The following is a 22,928-nucleotide window of genomic DNA, read 5'->3' as shown; positions in this document are numbered from 1 at the left end:
CTTTACACAACCCACTAAGAGTCACTTAAGAGTCAATTAAACCAAATAAGATTTTGAAATTGTGTTTAGAAAGGGGATGAGTTGTTGACAGATGGCAGGAACAGAATTTCAGCTAGACAAAACAATACTTTAAGCAATAATATGAAAATCAATGCCAACATTGAAGAGAAATGGGGAAAAGGGGATAAATTACAAAATACATACAATAGGCACTCTTCCTTTTCACAAGGATGGGGCTGGTTCTGTGATATCTCTAAAAGGCAGACATCACAGAATTTACACAGCTTGGGCTACATACTGAGAGAGGTAAAAAGAGGTCATCTCTTTCAGAAACATGCTGTGGTGAATTGGGATGTAAAGAGATATGGTTAGCTGGGGAAAATGTCAGGTAGAGTAATTTCACCTCTCCTTACCCATCTTGGGTTAATTACTGCAGTGTCCTGTGTGCATTTGTGGAGCCAGCTTTTTTCTCAAGTTGCAATAAAGATTCATTTAGCAACAGAAGCATCTCAGAGTATGTTTAGAAATGTCTGTTCCTTGCTAGTTAATCAGGGAAGATGAGATAAATTCAAAATTAAGAAAAAAATGTGAACAGGCCTGGTTTATATAGTAGCTAGTTAGGCAGCAGCAAACTCTGTAGAAAATTAGAAAGAGAGAAGACAAATTTGCAAATATGAAATATTTACTATTTTCCAATTAAATAATATTTTGTTGTAATTGACAGGAATTAAAAGTATTACTCATCTGCTGTTTAATCAGAGAATATCTACTGTTCACACAGATGCACATTAAGTCAATATTGGTATTTTATTTACTGATTATTCCCAATGCACTATGGAATTAATGTGGAAAACAGCATATTGATCTGTCTTGTTCAGATCAATAATTTGATTCCAAATGCCTTTGTATGTTTTTAATCAATGCAATTACTGACACTCTAAAGAGCACTGAATGATCTGATTAACTAACACAGCAGTTATGGTTTCTTTTCATGCTAGTTAAATGTGTGAGACCACAACTGAATTTTACCATAAAATGAAAAAAAAGCCCTTCTTCACAGCCTGAGAAACTGGGATTAGATAGGGTAGGTAGCATAGTTTAGCACATCAACACCCACCACTTTGACAAGCTTTTTGCAGACATCAAGGGAAATAGAAGTTTTAAGGAAGATAAGAAGGTTGTTTTGTGGATATTTGTCAAGAGCAGAATACATATCTTTTCCACTGACACACAAATATGTAAATTAAACCAGTGCTTGATGGGTTTTTTTAATGTTTATGACAGAAGACTTAAAACCATTGAAGTAGAGAAGTACCTGGCTGAAAGAAGAATGTTTGTGCTTTTTGTAAAATCTGTTCTGATCAAGCAATCATTTTGGGATTTTTTCCTCTGTTATTTTCATATTCTGCAGAAACAATTGTTTACCTTTTTAGGAAAAATATTCCATGTAGATGGAAAACATCAATATAGATCAATAAAAATCTCCTGAGAAGTTGGACACCAGAAGGTGTTGCAGTGGATGTTGTTAGATTATTCCTTCTCAGTTTTATTTTTAGCAAAAAATGATTTCTGAAGAAGATGATAGGAAGAAGAAAGAGGAGTAGATAGGGAAGCTGGACTCTGAGGCGCATGTGCTGCACTCATTCAATGTTTCTTCATTTCATGTACTTTGACACAATGCACTGTCCAGACTTTGAGAATAAGGAACATGAAGTCACCAGAAGAAACACAAAACAGGTTTAAATTAACTTCTCTTGCCCACTTGCCAGAGGCTTTACCTTGTTGCTGACCTCCCCAGGGAGCTCAGGAGGTAGCCCTTCAATGTCTCTCTTTGATGACTCTTCCTTTCTGTGTTCAAAATAACTTTAAATTTCCCAGCATGAATTTGTAGACACTAGACTTCCAGGATTCCAGTTGCAGCATTCAGCAGTGTTTTCAGTTGCTTATTCTCATCATTTGCTGAAGTTGTGAGTAGACAGTGTTGTCCTCATTTTACCATGGAGAGGTTGAGACACTCAGAGGTACAATGACTAATGGGGATCACACAAAACATAAACTGCTGTCACCCAGGAGGCAGTAGTCCTCTTGCCTCACTTGGGTAGTGTTTTGACTACACTGAAGTCAAGAATTTTGCCACTAATTTTAACACGTTCACAGTTTCACACATAATTCAAACCTCCAGGTTTTGGTGCCCTTATGTTTGACATGAAATCACTTCACCTAAAATTTCACTGCCTCATCCTCAGAAAGCACTTCTGGCATCTGGGTGTAATTGAAACCTAGGAGAGCCCATCCAATCCTGTTTTCTAGACAGAGTACCTTCTGGGAGTCTTGAAGGTATGCTTGCCAAAGTTAAAAAGGTACCTAGAAATGTCTTCATCATCCATTCAGTTTGTCTTTTGAATAGATGCTGTGTGCCTAGAGCATGCCTGAGAGGCCTTAAAAACCAGTAACCTTGCTGCCTGGTATTTATTGTTCTTTTAAAGTCTTTGTCATTATAACTTGTTTCTAAAGAAGTAAGCAATTTCAGGTAAGCATACTTTTAAAGCCATGGACACTAAGAAACCAGCAGTTTGCATGAGAGACAAAAAAAATTTCTATTCTTTTGTAGGTTAAAGAAATGCAGGAGCAGAGAGAAACCCTGACAACACTGGCTGGAAACTCGTTATGATAACTGTAGTCACACCTCTCTCAGAATATTGGGAATGCTCACAGCAGAGTTAGCATTTTCTGACATTTTATTCAATGCAGGCAGTGTAGTTATAGCAGCTGTTTCATTGTAGTAGGGAAGTAGAAAAATGATGGGAAAATAAGACATCATTAGCCATGTTCTGGGGGGCTTTGTGCACTGGTCATAGTCTGTTTCAATATTCTTTTTCCCTTTGACATTCACAGTGAAGTGTCATTTTTGGTAATGGCTGAATCATTTTGTGTTAAAAGGAGGGACATTTATAGTTTGTCGAGGTAACACTGTAGAAGTGTTAATAATGTGAATTCAATTTAACTTCCTAAAATAAATTTGCTACACTGAATATTTGAGAATTTAAAGAACACATTTTCCTGTTTATGCTGTTAAAAAAATGTAGATTACTAAAGATAAGCAATTTTAGAATGTATTTTAAAATACAGCATAGTCTTCACATTGTATTACATTTAAAGAACATAGATTTTAATCCAGTCATCATTACTCTGAATATTTTGATAGTAACTCATTTGCTGACAGTATTCAAAGCATTTTGCAAAGGTAGAAATTATTAATATTCCTCTCTCCAGAAAGAGGGAAATGAAACACACTGTGATTAGGTGATTTGTGTAAGGTCTTGCAGTCAAAAAAGCCAGAATAAAACTGGGCAGTCTTTAACCACTGGCCCAACAATTTCTACTAGGCTATTTTGCTTGGTTTAGATAGTCTGTAGTTAGATTATGGAATTTTAGATTACAGGTGCTATAGCTTTATGAAACTCAGAAGATTTTTTAAATTTGATCGTTTTCTTACCTAATTTTGCAAACATCCTGTGCCTCTGTGTTCATCCATTAGTACCTTGCCATTCTCCCCATTTTGCTGTTTACAGATGTTTGTTAAGAAATTAGAATAGTTGACTTCTGTGAGCATGGGTGGCTTGAAGGTCCTTTGGTAGTACAATTTGAGACTGTCTAGACTGGTCCTTTTAAAACAAGTGATCTTTTTGGGTAATTTGTCCTTTGTTCGTTGCCAAGTATTTGTTAATTGTGAAGTCCCCTACAGACCTGGGATGAGGTCAGTCATTGTCAGTTTTGGACTTTTCCAATTAGGAGATGTGAGCAGGTACTTTGCTTTTTTTGACTGCCAGTGCTATCCTGTGGAGCACAGGCTGGTTCTCCCAGCTGTTGCATATGTTTGTGGGGAGAGTGAAGAGGAGAATGAATTGTTTACAATTGTTTACATGATAGGAGTGATGATTGCATTTCTATTTCCACTTTTTCTGTTTTCTGATGGGGTGTGGTGAATCTCCCTGTATGGGCCATTGATCTAAGAGTTGGACTTGATGATCCTTGTGGGTCCCTTCCAACTCAGAATATTCAGTGATTGGCTCTGTGATTAAATATGGCAGTCTGGGTGGGACCCAGAGCTCAGTGCTGGTTCCATGTCCCAGCCATTGAAAGTCCCCATGGCAGGGAGTGTGTGCCAAGGTTTCTTATGGACCATGCACCCTCGGGGGTTAGAGGTCATCACATAGATTGTTTTCTGATACCAAGCATTGGTCAGTAGATCAGCATATTCTACACAGGGCTACTCCAGAGATCCAGTATGAGTTAGTATAGTCACAGAACACAGAATATTCTGTGTTGGAAGGACCCACCAGGATATAAAGTCCAACTCCTAAGTGAATGGCCCATGTGGAGATGGGCCTGCAACCTTGATGTTATTAGCACCATGCTCTCACCAACTGGGCTATTCTCAGGGGAACTCCTACAATTTTGATTACATTTTCCTTCAAATTTTGGCAAAAATGTCTTCCAAAGGACCTTTTTATTGTGAGATCTTTGGTCAGCTGTTTCTCTCATGTTCAGCAATGTGCATTCAATAAGGGTATTGTTTTCCCTGTAGTATCCTAGCAGAGGTTGGTGCAGTCTGCATAGACACTCTTCGCTGCAGCTGGAAATAGGACCAATGGAGTTAACTTCAAGATACTCTATCCAAGACTGCTTTCCAGCTGAAAATGCACTCCAAAAACTGTGATACTGTATGTTCAGCTTTATCCCTGTTATATGGTTATTCTGTAGTGCTGGAAATAATGTCCTGTATTGGAAAAAGAGTCATCTATCTCTACACCATCTTTGGAACTCTTATCTCTACCTTTGGTCTGAAGCAGCACAAATAGATGACATTACAAAAGCATGAGAAAGAATGGTGAGGTGGGAGGTGTTGTGTGGGAGGGCAGTGGGGACTCTGGCTAGTTGTCAGCTGTATCCTACTGGTTTGCTCTGATTTTGCCAATATTGTGGAAATGGGGATTTTTTTGGTATATTTATTTCTTCCCATGTGAAGCAGATAGGGGCACTAGAAGTTTTTTGGGAAATATATACAAAGGAATTCAAAAATGTCAGTCAAAAATGTCAGTTGTGAGAAGGCGTCAGGAGTCATTTGGAACCAGTAAGAGCTAAAGATGCTCTGCTCCCTGAGATACACTTAGGAGAATCAGATGCTGTGGGCTTGGCTCAAAATTCATTGAATCAGTTAGGGACTTCCTAGTGATGTCAGTGGGATTTGGATTAGACCATAAATCACCAATAGTGGTAAATACTGAGGATGTAAAACAAACAGACCTCTCTTAGTGAGGTGGCTGTTGCTGCTGACACCTTTCAACGTGTGTGTGGCTTTTGTCCTTTGTTTGTTCTGGATCCCCTTGGCAGCCAGCAGGAAAATAGATGTCACTTGCAATTCTTTTCAGTTCCCCAGCTGAAAATAAAGGGATCAACAGTAGTGCACAGGTTTATCTGATCACCCTGGTAACATGCTGTGGTTAACTCCAATCAATACTGAAACTTGTTCTCTGTTCAGAGATGAGCTACACTGAGGTCATGTGAAAAAAACCTGATTCATTGGCTTTTACTTTTTTCACCTTAGTTCTTTGCAATACGCATATCCTGTGTTTGCATTTGAGAATAGTAAATTAATTTCCCTTCATCACTTGATTTTACTGATCCAAATTGCTGTAGATCTAAAGCGTTCATTCATATGTAAAGGCTCAGAAACATCCCTTTACAGCTATTTAACAAGGGGAATAGAAATATCTATTTTTGTAAGAGATGTTCTTGGATTTTATTAAGCAGAATCAAAAAAGTTGACAAATACAGATCTCATAGTAGGTCACTATTATTGTTGTTCATTTTGTTATTTATTTGTCTGCATATTGCTCAGTGATGTAAGAAACACTAAAATAAAGACAGGCCTTGCCCTGTAGTTTGAAATCTAAGGCCTATTTCTCCACAGATTAAATGTATGCATAAAATTATACACATGAATAGTCCTATTTAAATCTGTGATATTGCTCTCATGCATAAATATTTGAATCTCGAAAGGAATGGAGGCTAAAATTATTGCTTTCTCTGCTTCACCCCAATTTAAATAGGGAATTTTGTGATTGGCTTTGTGAAGGGTTTGTTTGAATGGCTCAAATGTGAGTCCATAAATGTACAGATAAGGAGTTTTTCAACGTTAATGCTAAAAGCCTTTTTACCAGTTTCTCATAATAATTTTCTGCTTTCCCCTACCAACACCAGCAGCTTTCCCTTCTCCACCCTCTAGACCCATATGACCTCCTGCCCTACAGGGAAGATCAGCAGGTCATAGCAAACTGTGTGTGCTGTTGCTGTGTTGCTTTATCTCACACTGAAGGAAGGCTAAGAGCAGTTACACTGGTCACTCCTGTGGCCAGGAGGTGAATAATAGTTTGTAAACTATTGTAATTGGCTTGCTTATCTGAGCTTTTTGCCTGATAACTTTTCCCTTATTCAGAAGTCCTGAAAAATGGGATCATCAAGGACCTCTGTTCCACATGTATGTACTTTAGTCTCATTAATTCTTCAAAGGTACCAGAACGTGTTAAGAAGTCAATTAAACACTCTCCTCACACTCTGCTGTTTTAAAGGGAGAGCTCTTTTTTTTTTTTTCTCTAAAGTACTTTCTAAGCAATCCTTAATGAAAGATCCAGGATTTTAAAGATTCACAAAACAATCTTGGTCTTTAGCCAATCTGTGCCTGTCCCTTACAGAATGCATTTTTTTTTCTGATGGGAAGTTGTTGCTGGAACCCTGTTATCTCCTATTAACTAACTGATGTTACATTTCTCTGCCTTTGAAATATGTCTTGCCTTTCTGTAGCAAACTCAGTCCAAGACCCTGTGCTTCCATTTATTGCAGTTCAGCTAATCACTAGTGCAGCTAGAGCTCACTGCAGCAGTTCTGAAAGGCTGTAGCTTTGGGGGCTCTTTGCTGGGCATGTCTTTTGGATGTCATTGTCCCTCGGGAGCAATGATTGTCCGGGCTCACTGCCCCGGGAGCTCTATCACTGATCACCTCTGTCCTCACAAATTGCACAGTACCAGGTAGTGAGGCTAAAAACTACTTCAGGAAAGCATTGAGTCCATCCCCAAGCCACATGCACACTATGGCAGTGTCACTCCTGACAGATTTCTTGTGTATCCTCCCAAAGAGGTCTGGAGGAACCAGACCTCTCTGGCAATTGACTGTCCACGCTGCGAGGAAAGCTTCAGCGGTGCCTAAACTGAATCTTTCTTAGAGCAATTTAAATTATTCCCTGATCTCTGCATGATGGACTAGGCCACTTCTTTCTCCTTTTCAAAGGCCTTTTAAATCAGAAGACTTTTTTAATCACACCTCTGCTAAGATTTACCTTTTCCTTAGCTTAACAGCTTTGATTATTTATGTTGTGCTTTCTGATTATTCTTGTTGCTTTCCTCTAAATTCTGTCCAACTGGTTTAGATGCTTTTGGAGTAAAATGGGCAAATGAGACAGTGCTTTTCTTACCTAGGCTGACTAAAGCAGAACATCATTATGTATCTAATATATTACTACATTCCACCATAGTATTTGCTGCTTTTACACAAGTATGGCATTAGTTATTCAGTTGTGTTTAATATTTAAATATTTAAAACATTATAAACCTTTTTTCCTTTTAAGTGGTACTGCACTAAGACACTTGTTCCCTATCCTGTCTTTATTTAGCTGATTCCACCTGCTTCAGAAATGTAGTCATCACTCTGTATTGCATAAAAGCATCATTTTTAGACCAATTTTTCAACAGTTTCATATTGTAAACCTCTTCTGCAATGTATGTGCAATGCCTCCCATCCTGAAGTTTCCTGCAGAATCAATAAAGGTGTATTCTACTTCATCCCATGTTAATATTTAATGTTATCAGATGTGATATATTCTTGAATGCTGCTTTGAACAGACCTCTGGTATGACTGCCATTTTGACTTTGCTTCACTGGTAATTGATTTCCAAATGCACTTTTCCAACTGACTTTGCACCTGTTTTGTAAGAATTTATTCTGACTGTTGCAGAAGAGAATATCTGATGAGAAAGTGCTAAGCCTTACTAAAGGGTTGAAAATCTGCTGTTTCTTGTCTAATCTATCAATGTTGCTGCTCGATCATGAAAAGAAATTAGATCAGTGTGGCATGATCTGTTCTTGGTTAATATACGTCACATGTGACTCATCTCCCTGTTCTTTTCCAGGTGCTTACAAATTGACTTTTTCTAGGAAGACTTTAAGCTGACATCTGTATTTTTTCAGCTTCTCCTATTCCATATTTCTGTCTTCAGCTGCCTTCCTTAGACCCCAAGAGTGGCTGCTGATGGTTTCGAGATGGTTGCAACCCTCTTTAAGTTTCTTCGTGCTCTTCAAGTTTCCTGCATGTAATTCTACAGAGCCAATCTGAAAACAACTAATTTATGGTTTTGGGTTTTTTTTTCAAGGTTGAGATTTTACTCCTGTCACTCTACTACTCAGGATATTAACCATCTCTCTGCCATTGATCTTTCTTATGAACGTTGATTAAAAATAAATCAAAAGTTTCTGGCCTTCCTGAACCACCTGTTAATAGATTTTCCTCTTTTAAACAGTAGCTCAACACTATTTGTTTTCTTTGTTTTACTACTAATGTACTTGTGGAATATTTTTGTACCTCTTGACATTTCTTGGCAGGTCTGTTTCATTTTATACCTTTGCTTTTCTAATTCTGTCTTTTGTTATTCAATTTATACTTGCTTTAGACCCCCTACTTTCTCCTTTCTGTGTATTTCTTTCTTGTGTGTCAGTGAAGAGCTCTTTCTTTAGCTAAGTCTTTACTTCACCTTCTAGTTAAGTTCCAGTATGTATTGTATGTATGATTAATATGGTTTCTTTAGGTAACTGCCAGCTCCCATTAATCCCTTTTACTTCACACTTGTTCCCCCATGACCCACTCCAGGAATATAGGTATCAGTATTCTGTTTTTATGGAAACTTTTCTTCCTAGTCCATTGTGTCTGCTTTGATGCTCTTTCTTCCTTCTGTAAAGTTCTGACACTGGATCATTTCATGATCACCTTCACCCAAGTTATGTTCAATCTTTGCAGCTGATCCTTCTGTATTGGTCAGGATGTAGGTGAACAAGCCTTCCTGCTGCTTTCTGGAGATTCTTGTGCTGTGTCTTAGCTTTCGCCTTTTTGGGTTGAATCAGATTTTTTCCAAATGCTGTCTTATATTCTGTTTTGATTAAGTTAGGAGATTTATTAAAAAATCTTCATCCGTGGTAAATTTTTCACCTGTTAGTTTATGCATTTTTGCTAAAACTTAATTGAAACTCCAAAGAACAAAAATGTGCATTTGTTTTTGCTAGTCTGTTGCTCTAAAAATCTCCTATATTTTTTGTCTTTCATATTTTATCTCTCCTCTAAGTATATTCCTAACTAGAATTAAAATCTGGAAGCTAGATTGAGGATATTGTACCTGTTTGAGATTGTTATTCTATGGTTTTGTTTTCATTAGAGGCATCTTTGAAAAGATTTTTGCTATTCTTTGCCTATGTTAACTGCAAATATAGACTATCTAGAGCAGATTCCACACAGTTCTAGAAACCAAGAAATATTGAGGGATGTGCTATTGCTCTTCTGGCTGGACAGAAATGTTTGGAACTTAAATGAGTTTATGAAAAATTGTTGACTTATTAAATGATAAAAATCAGGAATCCCATTTTAATTGTATTGGTATGCCTTTTCAGAGGTTTCTTTTAAGGTATGAATAGAAACAAGAACTTTGTATTGGTTTCCATGTACGGGCCTCTATGTTAAGATTACTGATTTCTGTCATATGCTTCCCTCATTTTCCCCTTCCCACCATAGTTTCCTGCTGCATTTTCAGCTCTTAGCCCTGTTTGATAACTACAAGGACTGTGTCACATCATTAAAATCCCATGGCAGCTAATGGACAGATGCCCAGTGTAAGGAAACCAGTTCCTCAGCCCAGAAGTACCTGGTGTGTGTTTCAGTGACTTCTGGCCCGGCTGCCTTGGCTTTGCCGCAGGGCTGCGAGGGCACCGCGGCTGCCATGGGCCAAGGTGCAGAGTCTTGCCCTTGAGGGAGAGCTCTGCTCAGCCTGATCTGCTGTCAGCCAGCCCTGAGCACCGGCCAAAGCCAGCCCTTGAGTCGTGTCCTGACATTGCACACTCAAAGTGAATTTGGTCCATGCTGTAACTACCAGGCCCTACAAGCCAAAGGTCTGCCCATCATCCTCACGTGGCTGCTGAAGTTCGCTCTTGCTCTCCTTTGTCTCCATTTCTACTGTCCTTTAACCTTCCACTTTCCTTTTCCCTCTGTGTTGTGCCATGTGCTCCCTGTCTCCCTCTTTCACCTGTTTGTTATGTGCCTGTTTTCCCCTTTCTCTCATCCCCTTCTCCCCTGTAGAGCCCCGATGGTCTTTCCTTTCACTCCTCCCTTTGGAGAACCAAGCCACTTGCTTTGTTCTTTCCTTTTTTCTTCGCCAGCCCCAGTCCTTGCCTGGGTCCCTGTGAGCGGCCTGCCTGCCTCTGCATTTCAGAGAGCGGCTATAAAAGGGTTGCCAGCTCAGCCTGGTGATAATTTAGAAAACACAGAGGAAGAAGATCTCTATCTCCATTCCTGTTTCTTGTGCTGTGCTGTAAGGGAGAAAAGAGCTGAATAGAAAAAGGTGCTGAAGGAGGAGAGAATTTCTGTGGTGGGGGGCCGAATGGCAGAGCAGATGCGTGTGCGGGAGCGCTGTTGTACGGGGCAAAGAGGTAACTGTGCCTGTGTGTGCTCAGATCTGGTGTGACATTCAGCCATTGCCCATTTCATTAGTACTTTACAAAGTTTAGCACAGATTTGTTATTCATCTTCACATGTCATGTCACTGTTTTAATTTGCTGAGCCTCAACAACCAAGTTTGCCTTTAGGAGGATGTGTTCAGAAGCTTTTTATATATTCCTATGTCCTGGGCAGAACTTGGACTTCCACATTATTCTTTGTTATTACAGCTTTTTTGTTAATTTTTTTTTACTTTAGTCTTTATTTTTCTGGTCAACCTTAAAAAATTTATTTAATTTCATTTTATTTTTCAGACACCTCTTATTGATCCTCACATCCCACATCATCCTACTAAAACCATTACACAGGTAATAGAACACAGGTGTGCTGTAGAGCCAGGCCATTAGACAAATAGAAATAACTATTTATAACAGTGTAATATGAATCAGCTGAAGTGATGCTTTCTGTTAGATGTGAGAAGTATGTGAAATTTAAAATCCCAAATATATACTACATTGCTCTGAAAAGTAAGCTTCTGTGAAAGAGGATTTTTAATTCAGGAAAGAGCATTTGTGTTTTGTTTTGCAGAAAGCAGTACAGAGATTCCAGAAAGTTTAAAATCCGTGTTTCTTGGTCTTTCTTTTTCTCCACGATCACCAAGGTTCCCTCAGAAAAGATCCTTAGAGCTGGAAAGATTTTGCGAAATACAATTCTGTCCCGAGCTCCTCACATGATAAGAGATCGCAAGTACCATCTGAAGACTTACAGGTGTGTGAGCTGATTGTATGGAGGTCTCTGAATTTTTATGCCTGCCATTCTCTGATTTGTCATGTATGCCTTACCATACTTGCAGGTGTCAAAAGGTCTGAAATTATTCTGTGATGCTATTTGAGTTGGATGTTATGCAGTCTTTAATGGGCCTGGTAAATCCTTTCTGAAGTAATTTGACTGGAAATTGAGTCTGTGATTGTGAACAGAATGTTCACATACAAACACTCTTCCAAAGCATAGCTAATAGTGTAGTTAGCTGGAATAATATGTGTAGTACCAAGTTAAGATGAAGATTCTGTTCTCTTTGTATATCAGTAAGAGATAATAGAAAACTTTATTAATATATTAATGTTCCTGTACTGATTGCTACAGCAGTCTTGCTCACTGTGGTGTTCTGAAAATTCACCTGGTGAGAAATATTCCTGATGCAGATTTGCTGTTCTATTTAATTTTTTTTCCAGTGTATTGTCAGACTCTCTTGTCTTCCTGCTGGTGGCAGTACAGTCTTGCTGAAGTGGGATAACAATGGCACTTGTAGAAAGAAATCTGCCTGCAAGGTGTCAGGATCTACCTACTACTGGCTTAAGAAACAGTCAATTTGTTTAGTGTCTAATGTTTAAATCAAATACCTAATTCATTATTCAGAGTGTTTTTAAGTAAAAATTATTTTTAAATCTCTGAGTGTGTCTTTTTCTAAATAGTAAATCAATATGTTGCTGATCTTTATTTGAAATAAATGCATTAATTTTCCATATTTCAGCCCAAAATATATTTAAAATACAAAGGTATTTGGCACACGTGAGTTGATTCAAGAATATGTCACAATATGACATTGCTGATTGGTCTAGAATAACAGAAGAGCATATATGATAAATGAAGAGCAGTGCTGGTCAAACAACTGCACCATTTTCTCTTACACAGAACTGGGAAAACTCTTACTGTTCTGCTGAGTTAGGGAGTGTAAGGATAAGGAATTTTACTAAGTGACCATGTGGCTTTTTGCTTTTTTAATCCTTTTTGGCTGTTCTCCAGAACTTGAGACCTGCTCTCTGCCTCTGGGTCAGTCAGGAGGTGCAAGGTTACCAAGACCTGGCATGAGAGAGCCTCAGAACACTGTACCAAAACCAGTGTCTCCAAATACAGTGTGACAGAAGTTTGATTACAAATGCAGGAACACCCTCATAGCACTCGCTCTTCCTGTGGAGGCTGCATAGGCATAACTTTTACAGTATTAAATTTCTGTTTTCATGCAAGATTCTGAAAAGCATGAGGCTTTTGGTATCCCATGGTATACAGAGGTTTCTTTTGAAAACTGGGTTGGAGGTTATTGCACTGGTGCTATATGTTTTGTACCAGGTGTCACAGGCTTGAATAGATCCTCTGAACTCTGCATTTCCCAAAACACTTTTTTGCTATGGTGATCTTCTTAAAACTGGCCACCTTCGCTGGTGTTTCAAGATGTGTATGTAGATGGTGACATGGGGTTTTCTGCAGGGAGATTTACCTAAGTCTGTACAGAGTTTAGGATATCAGTGTTGTTGGCAGTCCCTGTGTGCAGTCTCTCTCTTGGCAGGCTTCCTTTTCATTCCTGTCTGTTTATCTGTCCTTCAGGCAATGCTGTGTGGGGACAGAGCTAGTTGACTGGATGATGCAACAAAGTCCTTGTGTCCATTTACGAACCCAGGCTGTTGGCATGTGGCAAGTACTGCTGGAAGAAGGTGTTCTTAACCATGGTAAGATAAAGAAAATCAGTATCTTGACTAAAATATGGGCAGTGTGTGACATCAACACCTCTGTATTCTTCTTCATGAAAAAGAACGGGATCATGAGCCTAAAATAAATGCCACAGAGCAGCCTGTTCATTCACAGGTACGAGAGCAACACACAGGCAGTATTATTTGAATCTTGCTGCCAATATACTTTTTAAACTTACGACCATATTGCATCATAAATGAACAATTGATAGTGATAGTCTAATTATACTTAGGAATATACTGGCTTGTGCTTATATTGTTAGAACTGGGTAGCACTCAGGGCAAAACCAAGGGATGTATTACCATGCATTAAACTAACCTTCATCAAAGATTTGTAGTATTTTGAAGTGAATGTGAGTGTTTGTGTTTGCTCAGATTCATAATTTTGGAATGATTTCCATTGGTTTTGGAGGGGTTCCTAAATTCAGCACACCAGATATTCCAGTGCAGAAATCTGTGATTTTATATTAGCTTTCTGATTGCATTTTACATTGACTTTCAGTTTCCATTTGTTGGGATTTAGTTGGTAACAGGATATTACAACCCTCAAAAAGGGTACGTTTCTAAAGCAATATTCATATTTGAAGCTTTGTATGTACATTTTTATTGAATGTAGAAGAGCAGCTCTATTACAGTAAACTTGCATTTATCATCTGTTGTGCTTCCCATATCCCAGGGAGAAATTTCCGTTTCTGTCAGGGGGAAGGCAGATTGTTTCCCCTGCTGCCTTACCCTAAGGGCTCTAACTTGAATTCCTGCCATATATTCCCTTGAACTCTCTGGGGAAAGCTAGTGCAAGCTGCATCACAGTATCCAACTCAACACATCACTCTGACTTACTTGGAAGACCAGGGGTTTGCAATATCATAATGTTCCTTTAGAGGTCTTCTCTTGGCAGTTCATCCATTAAGTTATTTCCCCAGGACACAGGTCAATGCACTTGCCCCTGGGATTACACCTTGATGACAGACATTTCTACTACCTCACAAGGAATTTAGTTGCTTTTGCTACCTTTTTTCAGCTTGTCTAAGTACGTAGAGCAAAGTGTTTGTGCTAGAGAATACCTTTTAGAAATTCATAGTATAACCACTTTCCCCAGTGTAATTTGTTTGATTAAATGAAATAGTTTCAAACAATAAGAAAACAGAACTAATAAAAAAACATATACATGTGTATGCATGTATTTATACACACCCACAACACACCTATATGGAAGCCTTTTGGATGGTATTTGTAGTACACAATTTAAAAGTATACCCTTCAAGCTACATACATGAGAAATATTTTCATGCGCTTAGAGTTTTTCTGTAGCTTTCTTTCCCTTCTTAAATAATCTATCTGTAACAAACACAATACTACACAGATTTCTACAAGGTTTGTTTCTTTGAGGAGCATTCAGTATTTGATGTGTTGTTTTGTTTTCAGTGGACCAGGAACACCACTTTCAAGATAAATACTTATTTTATCGATTTTTGGATGATGAGCGTGAAGATGCCCCTTTGCCAACTGAGGAGGAGAAAAAGGAGTGTGATGAGGAGCTACAGGATACTATGCTGCTTCTCTCTCAGATTGGGCCAGATGCTCATATGAGGATGATTCTCAGGAAACCGTAAGCAGAATAATGAGTTAATATTATGGGTCTTCCTTGGGACATGGAAACAAGAGAAACCTACATTGATTATCAGCCTTTTTTTCAGACAGCTTTATAGTGACTTCAAAGCCAGTATAAACTCTGTTTGACCCTCCCTTGAAGGCAAGCATTAAGCAGGTAGGGTTTAGTGGCCATGGCAGACATATTTTACTGAAATGCACTGAGAATAAGGAATAACTTAAACTCACCTTCACTGAAGATTTTCTTGTAAGGGGCCATTCAAGACAGGCAAGTACACAGGGCTGGATCCTGCTACATTGAGGCCATTGGCAAAGTTTGTGTTTGCTATGGGTGAGGAGTAGGCACTGCTTACAGTGTGAGAACATTTTTCATAGTAGAAGATTTTTGTGTCACCTAACCCAGGCGCTGTTCCTGTTCCGTTTCCATCTGTATCCTTTCCAGACTCCATTCCTGTTTAGATCACAAGCTCATTTCAACAGCACTTTTCCAAAAACTTGCTAAAGGCATTGAATTTCAAAAAGTGCCATCAAATACTTGTGCTTATAAAAACAGGAAACACTGTCATGCAGCAATAGGTTTGAGGTATACATTTTATTTCTTCTCCTTATTAGAGATCTAGTCAATACAACCAAAGGAGCACTTGGTCCCTGTCACACAAAATACATGGACAAGCCAGAGTGAGAGCAGAGTGTTTCCATACACCCTTAGGGAGTCATGGAATTGAGATCTTGTACCCTCACAGACATGTTCTGTGCCCTTTCCACTGAGCAGAAAACGTGAGCTTTTGCACCTCTGAGCAGACACCAGTCATTGGAGTCTGAGCAATGCTGTGTGTGCTGGGACCCTGCTTCTCTGCACTCTGTCCTGTGCCTCAGGCCAGCTGAGCAGGTCATCTCTTGGAGAATTTCCCTTTCACTTATTGTGGGCTTTGGCTGCCCACTACATTTGCTTTCTGTCATGACTTCCAGAACAGTGAGTGTAAGTTTACACTAGCAGGATAAATATTGATTATCATCTGGACTGCTTACAGAGTGCTGAAAGGCTGGAAGGATGCTGTGGAAAGTACTGCTCTTCTCTCTGTATTGTCACTTGCACAGCATCAACTGAAAGAATACTAATAGGAGATTTTTCATGGAATATAGTGAGGAGAAAGAGGTTTTCTCAAGACTAATGTTCATCTGACATCTTTCCCTATCCCTGAAAGTGCTTATTTTTGCAGCCCTTTGCTCACTGAAGTAACCTTGTACTGCCAGGGACCATATTAACTATTGTTCTAGTAATCAGTTTACATATGTAATGATTTTGTTAGTTGAAAATCCTCCCTGGACTGAGCTGTCGCAAAGCTGTTAAAATCTCCGTGAATCCTCAGAGTCCTGCTAGTTTTGACTAGACACTGTTACAGCTGCCAAATGTTCAAAGGAATTGTCAAGGCTTCAGAGATGCTGACTCTAGATGACCAGAGCAGGACCCACAATTTTCAAACCAACACAGCTGCATTTTATAACAGTAACCATTTCCAGAGAGGTTGCAGAACTCAGATAATTACCCTGAAAGAAATAAGACAATATTCTTTGATGAGAAGATTACTTTGAGAATTTGATTGTATAATGAAGCTGTTGCTTTGAAAGGTACTTTCTATTGTTCAAAATCTGAAAATCTCTAACAAAAAGTGTCACTTGTTTTGACAGCCAACTTAAAAAATTCTCTGTTTATTACATTAACTGCAGCATTTTAACTGTCAAACTGTGAAAGAATGTTCTATAGTTTAAAAAACAGAATAGAGCTCAGGGAAATTTTTGGCAGGCTCTTGTTGCTATTGTGTTTTTTTTTTCCCTTTGGAAACACATATACTGAATGTGAAAATAGCTTTTTGTGAAGTAGCAAACACAGCTCTCTGCTCCTTATAATGGCTGTAGCACAGGTGCAGACCTTGCTAAAGTCCCTGTAAAAATTACCGTAGAATTAATACAACTCCTCCTTAAGTGTTTCCCCCCTTCAGTATGAAAATATGTCCTGACGGTAAACCCTAATTTAATAGGATGCTATAATACAAAGCTAAACACAATAATAACAGGAGTCTTTAAAGGAAGACTTGTATTCATCTAACAATAGTATTTAGCTCAGATAATGTTATGGATTACATTCTTTCTTTAATGCTCTAGCCTAAAGTAAGTTAGCAGTGTGACTGAAATAATAAATCTGTGTTATATGTTCTTAGTGGCTTCACTTAGCACATTTTTTTCTTCATAGAGAGCATTTGACACTTAATCACAATGTTATGGGGTCTCTGATCTTTTCCCTTGTTCTTATTATCTGAGAATTTTCTGGTTAGTTGTACAATAAAAATAATCAATGATACTGCTTTGACATACATGGCTTATCAATGGTAAAGTACTGTGTTATTGTCAACATCCTAGTCACAGAGAAGCTTGATGTCTCTGACCTTGGTAAATTCTCCAAGCACTGAACAGTTTTTATTGATCACTTAATATCACCTGTGTTCTGTCCATTAATGTGTACCCTCGTTCCCTACCTATTCCATTTATTATCCGCTCTATAACCAGCTATTGCTGGTAGAATGTGTCCCCTGCAGAAACTAGGTCTTTACACAGCAGGATCCTACAAATCAACATCAGTGGGTCACCACACAGGTTTTAAAGACACAGTGATGCCTAATATCTCTCCACGTGACATCTGCAGGAACAGAAGTAAAGACTGGGTACAGATACCTGCTACAGATTGTCAGTCCTTCCAATGTGCTAGCATAGGAAGCAAATGGACATGCTGAAAGAAGAGTGTGTCCTTTTGTCTTTATGACAGAGATCTCATATAGTAAGACATCATCCTTTTATCTTTTGATTTAATGTAGAAATTTCTTAACTTGTTACACTATATTCTCCAAGACATACTCGTCTTGCAAGCATGTAATAAAATTTAAGTTGCTACTTCCCTATTATTTGTTAAAGTCCTTACTTTTTGTTTGCTAGCTTGTACTGGCTTAGTTTTATGCTGTACTTAATTAAGCTGCCCTGCATAAATCACTAGGAGTGTCAGCCTTGTAATTTCAAGCCAGATTCAGAAACAGTGGAGTATTTTGAGTCACTAGAGGGCATAGCAGTACCAAACCAATTTCTGGTTTTCCCTTAATAGTTTGATTCTGTATGAGAAAAGAGTAATTTAATCCAAAATTATTTGTAGTCTAAATTTGTCTTTAATCTGGGTAATAATAAATGCATGTCATTGGTAAGTGAAGAACAGAAGAAAAATAAAGCTTGATTAGCAGAGATGTCAGTTCTCCTTATATTTTCTGTGACTTCTTCAGTACTTCTTTCATCCAAAAGAAGTCTCCATCCAGCTACTTTTGTAAAAAGATGCAATATAATCCTGGAGTAACAGAACTGGGCACTCCCTGTGTCTCACACAAGATGTAGACAGACTGTTTAATCAGGAGGTGATTAGGCAGAAAATCTGTAGAGCACAGTATTTCTTCATATGGCTTTCCTGATCCTCTAGGTGCTAGTCTCCTGTAATACTGACATTTTAGGAGGAAAACTTCTATCATTGTAGTTTTTCTTTCAGGGCTGTCCAAAGATTAAATTGTGCTGTTAATTCTTTTGACACCACACATTGCAGACAGCAGGATTTAGAACTGTGCTTGTTGTAATGGTGGAGCATGTAAACCTTCTCATTTGGAACTCCTGCCCCCAGACTGGACTTCTTGTATCCCATTTCCTCTCTTGTATCCCATTTTCATCCTCTCTCTTATGTCTTTATTGCTCTTTTCTTTTGTTCTTGGCCCATTGAATTAATTACTTGTAATCTGCTTTTCTCAAATCTAAACCATATTGTTTGGAAGGACTTAGTCCTACAAAAATAGCTTGAAATAATGCTTTAAAGGTATTTTTCTTCCTGTGTGTCCGTATGTCACTCCAATGTGCTGTCTGAAATTATGTGACAGGAGAAATTGTTCTTTTAGAAAATAATACTGTATTAGATATTGTAACTGAAGAGAATCTTGTGAGTGATAAAAAGATTGGGAGTTACTGTCAAGCTCCCACAACTCCTCCTGTGTGCTGTTTATTAGATCCTCCAAAGCATCTCTGACACACTGCAGTCCCCACAGTATTTGTGTCCTTCTTTAGCAATCAGAAAATTTTGGGTAGGTTACAGAAATGCAATTATTTCAGCCACAGTGCCAGCCTCCTTACTGCTCCTTGTGCTAGAGAAGAATTATTCCTTTATCAATGCATTGATGAGGGAATAATTCTCCTCTAGCACAAGCTTCTTGTATTTTTCAGTGAGAGAGGCTGAAAGTACTGAGTGGTTCTTATTTACCTTTGTGGCTAAACAGCAGCACTCAGCATTAACTGTAGAGCAGTCGTTAGCTGTTCTCCAAGATGCACTGCTGCATCTCCAATTTGTTCAGCAGAAGTTAACACACTCCTTTACAAACCACTACAACTGTGTTTGCTACAACTAATTAGTACTGCTTGTGAAAAATAGTGCATGCCCCATGCTCAGGAGTCCTTTTGAAAGGAACAAATCTTTATGTACCATTTCTGATTTATGTGACCATTTTATACATATATAGAAGACTTGATTTAATCAGAAAAGCTGCCTAATCAGGATCTCTCTAAGGTGGTTGCCATGGCTGCTGCTCAGTTTCATTCAGGTAGCATTCACAGAGCTTCCATCCTTTGTGTGTTTCAGTCCTCCAGCCAGAAACATCATTCAGTCCCTGTTTAGCGAGGATGTACACTTCACTAGACAGTTCAGCAGCATTTTGTTCTGTTCTGTCCTTCTGTGAAGTATTTATTTCAGCATTTATTGCATTTAATTTTCCCTTTTATCTTCTCTCTATAGCCCTGGCCAGAGAACTGTAGATGACTTAGAATTTATATATGAAGAACTTCTCCACATTAAGGCCTTATCTCACCTTTCTACCACGGTAAGTAATTTTAAAAATTATAACTCATCACCTAAAGGGAGGCTCAATTTTTACTTCTGGTTTTACTTCTGACTTTATCAAAGTTGGAGAGCCTGTAACCATTTTCATTTATACTTTCCATGCAAAGAATTTATTCCATCTGTGAGAATCACCCAAGCCCTTTGCAGGTGTAGGTTGTCTATTTGATATCAGATATAATTCTCTTCAAGTATTTCTGCACAGCCCCTCACTTGGCACAGCTACCACTGTCTGTGTTCCTGTGCATGTGTAAATTAAGGTACTGGTACTACTGAATTTTGCAGAATTGATTTCTGTAGGGAGTCTTTGCTTGAACCAGTTAGGAGGAGGAATTATACTGTGGAGAAAGGTGCACTGTGCAGTGCTTTCTGGTTGGAGTTTGTCATTGAGTGAAAGAAAGCTCATCAGACACTTTCTCCCTGAAGTGGTCAAGAACAGCACAGAGAATCAAGGATAAATGGAATAGACAGGAGAATGCATCTGTTTAAAGTCTCACCATATACTGTGCAGACAACTGAAACAAGCTAAATAGCACTTTACTTGGTAGCAGTAAAATGTGGATGCTTTCAGAGAAAGGAAACCAGTCAGAAAGTAGATTCATATTTGACAATGCCTTCTTCAGAATCTCTTGTTATTTTCAGTTGTTCTCAGTTAGCTTGGGCAGATGCAGCTAATTATGAAGCTGCATTACAGAAAGATAGTACTCCATGCAAACATATAAAAACCTGAACTATGTTTTTCAAAAAAGAGTAGGCATTCAGAGTTGGTATCTGAATTACATTGGTGTTAAGGAAACTTCCCAGTTTGACCATTTGTGAGACTCTCACTGTCACACTCCCAGCACCAGAGACTGTCACTGCTGGGGCTGGAGCCCCTTCACAGGGGGCAGCTCCAGTGACCTGGCAGGTCCTGCTGGACTCATGCACATCCCCCACTCACACAAACAGACCAGGTCTCCTCACTGCTTCCACCCCAGGTTTCCCATAGCAGAGCCTTGTATGTCTTGCTCCATAAAGCAATTTATTCACAGTGCTGTAACACAGAAACAGCTCAAGCTGGTGCCTCTGAGGAGGGATCCTCAATAAAGAAACCCCTGGGCTTTTATCCCCTCACCATCCAAGCATTCACAAGTCTCACCCTTCTTCCTGTGTCCTGTGCTCCTGCTGTGTGTCCCAGTGTGCATTCACCTGGCTGGTGCCACTTGTGCTGTTTGCTCTGAAGAGGGCTGGCAGTCCATGGCCTCTTGTCTCTCTGGGCTCCCACACAGAGCTCAGTCTGCAGACAAACTGCAGCTTGCAAACCAAGGTACCTGCACTAGATGCATTCCTCAACATCCAAAAGCCTTAAAAATCCCTGGAATGTAGAGAAAAGAGTAATTAAAGAAAGACTACTGTAAGATTCAGAAATGACCCTTTAAAAGTTAAAGAAAAGAAACTACGCAAGATAGACAGATATTGAGACAGAGTGGAGAAAATTCTCGATACGGTGGACATAACCCAGAATAAAAAAATTTGAAACACTAAATATTTTCAGCTTAGAAGAAAATCAATCTTGAGGTCAGATACCACAGCAAGTACCATATGGAACAAGTATGGAAAGTAATACAAACTGCAAAAATACTTGGCATTTTGAAGTATAGATGATTCCATGTTTTTAGTAAGAATATGGAAATGGCCAGCTTACTGCGTGCATCATGAACTAAAGAAGAAGGCAGAAACTAAGACTAGCTTAGAGGAACAAGAGATAGCATTGCTTCTATGAACCAGAAGATTAATGACCAATCAACTTGAAAGGAAATTGAATGTTTAATTTATTTTAAGTAAGGCATAATTCCTAAAGTAATAAGTTTTCTTGATATGCCACAAGCAGTAGAAAGTAAAATGGATAAAGCTCAAGTCTCATGGTGGTGAACTAATTCCTGCTAGAGAAGCCTGTGAAGTTAATGTACAAATGAAGAAGAATTATATAACACAGTGTTAAAAACAAGTCAAACCTCGGGCTTCATCAAGTGGATTCATTCACAGCAAAGGCCAATGACTGAATCAACTGAGAAGACATCTAAGAACATAAATGGATAGAAATGCTCTTTGCTATGTGCAGAACAGTGCTAATGGGGTTGTATTTCCAGGCCTTATGAAAGTATCATTGCCTTTGAGCAGAAGTTATAAAGGAGTTTGGTGAGTTAAGTGCTACAGAAATCGCAGGCCTCTGAGTGTGTTCACTGGTCAGTGTACTTTAAGAAACTTCTATTTATCTCTCTTTTTCTCCAGGCTTCAAAAAGGGAGTGCTTTCCCCTGATTGTCAGCAGGAGTTCTAGGAGAGGTGGCTGATGTGATAGGTTTATACTTGGTGCCTGAGCACCAAGGTTGGGTGGGTGCCTTTAAGTACATCAGTGCCCAGATTTTTCCACCCATCTTAGGAGATGCAGCCATCAGATTCTCATTTGGATTGTGCCCAGAATTTGAGAGCTCCTTCCCAAGTCTTTCTTCGTGGCCTAATTTTTTTTTTTTAAATTTAAACAAACAAGACAGTGGTGTGAAAATAAATAGATGTTGAGGCCAGCTTTTGATCTGTATTTAGCATGATTAAGTTACATGGTAGTACCTCTGAAAAATGGCTTGTCACCAGCTGACATTCTCCAAATAAGTGAATCTTGCTGCTTGGAAATTGGCCTCTAAGTTCTTGGAGACTTGTGGTTGTATGAAGAGAAACATAAAACACAGAAGAACTCAGGATCATACAAGATTCCTAGTGCTACTGCTATTTTGTGGCAGAACACAGTGGCAAAAAGCAGTTGTAAGCAGTGTCCCAGAGACAAGTGCCCAGTCAGCCAGAGCTGATCACACCAAGGGCAAGAGAACCCCAGCAGGGGGCTGGCTGACACCAAGGGCGGTGTCCTGCTCCTGGAAGAGGTACTGAGCTGGATGCTTTGCCTGGGAAGCTGTCTGGCAGAGAGGGGACTCAGCAAGTCCAGGTGGCTGTGCCTCACAGCTTGACCCAGCAGGAGCCCAGACTT

The 22,928-nt window shown here is 39.0% G+C and overlaps 1 protein-coding gene across 4 annotated transcripts in view; it reads left to right on the top strand.

Annotated features, from left to right (window-relative positions):
* RAPGEF4 (Rap guanine nucleotide exchange factor 4) overlaps positions 1 to 22,928 on the top strand; it is a 141,566-nt gene that overhangs the window by 76,109 nt on the left and 42,529 nt on the right. For 3 of the 4 annotated variants that reach the window (XM_077181398.1, XM_054636579.2, XM_077181400.1), the window contains 5 exons: positions 11,124 to 11,177; positions 11,471 to 11,577; positions 13,192 to 13,313; positions 14,760 to 14,943; positions 19,810 to 19,894. In XM_077181398.1, the coding sequence (XP_077037513.1) occupies positions 11,124 to 11,177; positions 11,471 to 11,577; positions 13,192 to 13,313; positions 14,760 to 14,943; positions 19,810 to 19,894 (552 nt within the window). The remainder of the gene's footprint in view (positions 1 to 11,123; positions 11,178 to 11,470; positions 11,578 to 13,191; positions 13,314 to 14,759; positions 14,944 to 19,809; positions 19,895 to 22,928) is intronic. The other variant, XM_077181399.1, reaches the window with a different exon arrangement.

This window comes from Agelaius phoeniceus, chromosome 7 (genome assembly GCF_051311805.1).
Source record: "Agelaius phoeniceus isolate bAgePho1 chromosome 7, bAgePho1.hap1, whole genome shotgun sequence".
In the NCBI taxonomy this organism is placed as follows: domain Eukaryota; kingdom Metazoa; phylum Chordata; class Aves; order Passeriformes; family Icteridae; genus Agelaius; species Agelaius phoeniceus.
This window is presented reverse-complemented; position numbering and strand designations above follow the sequence as displayed.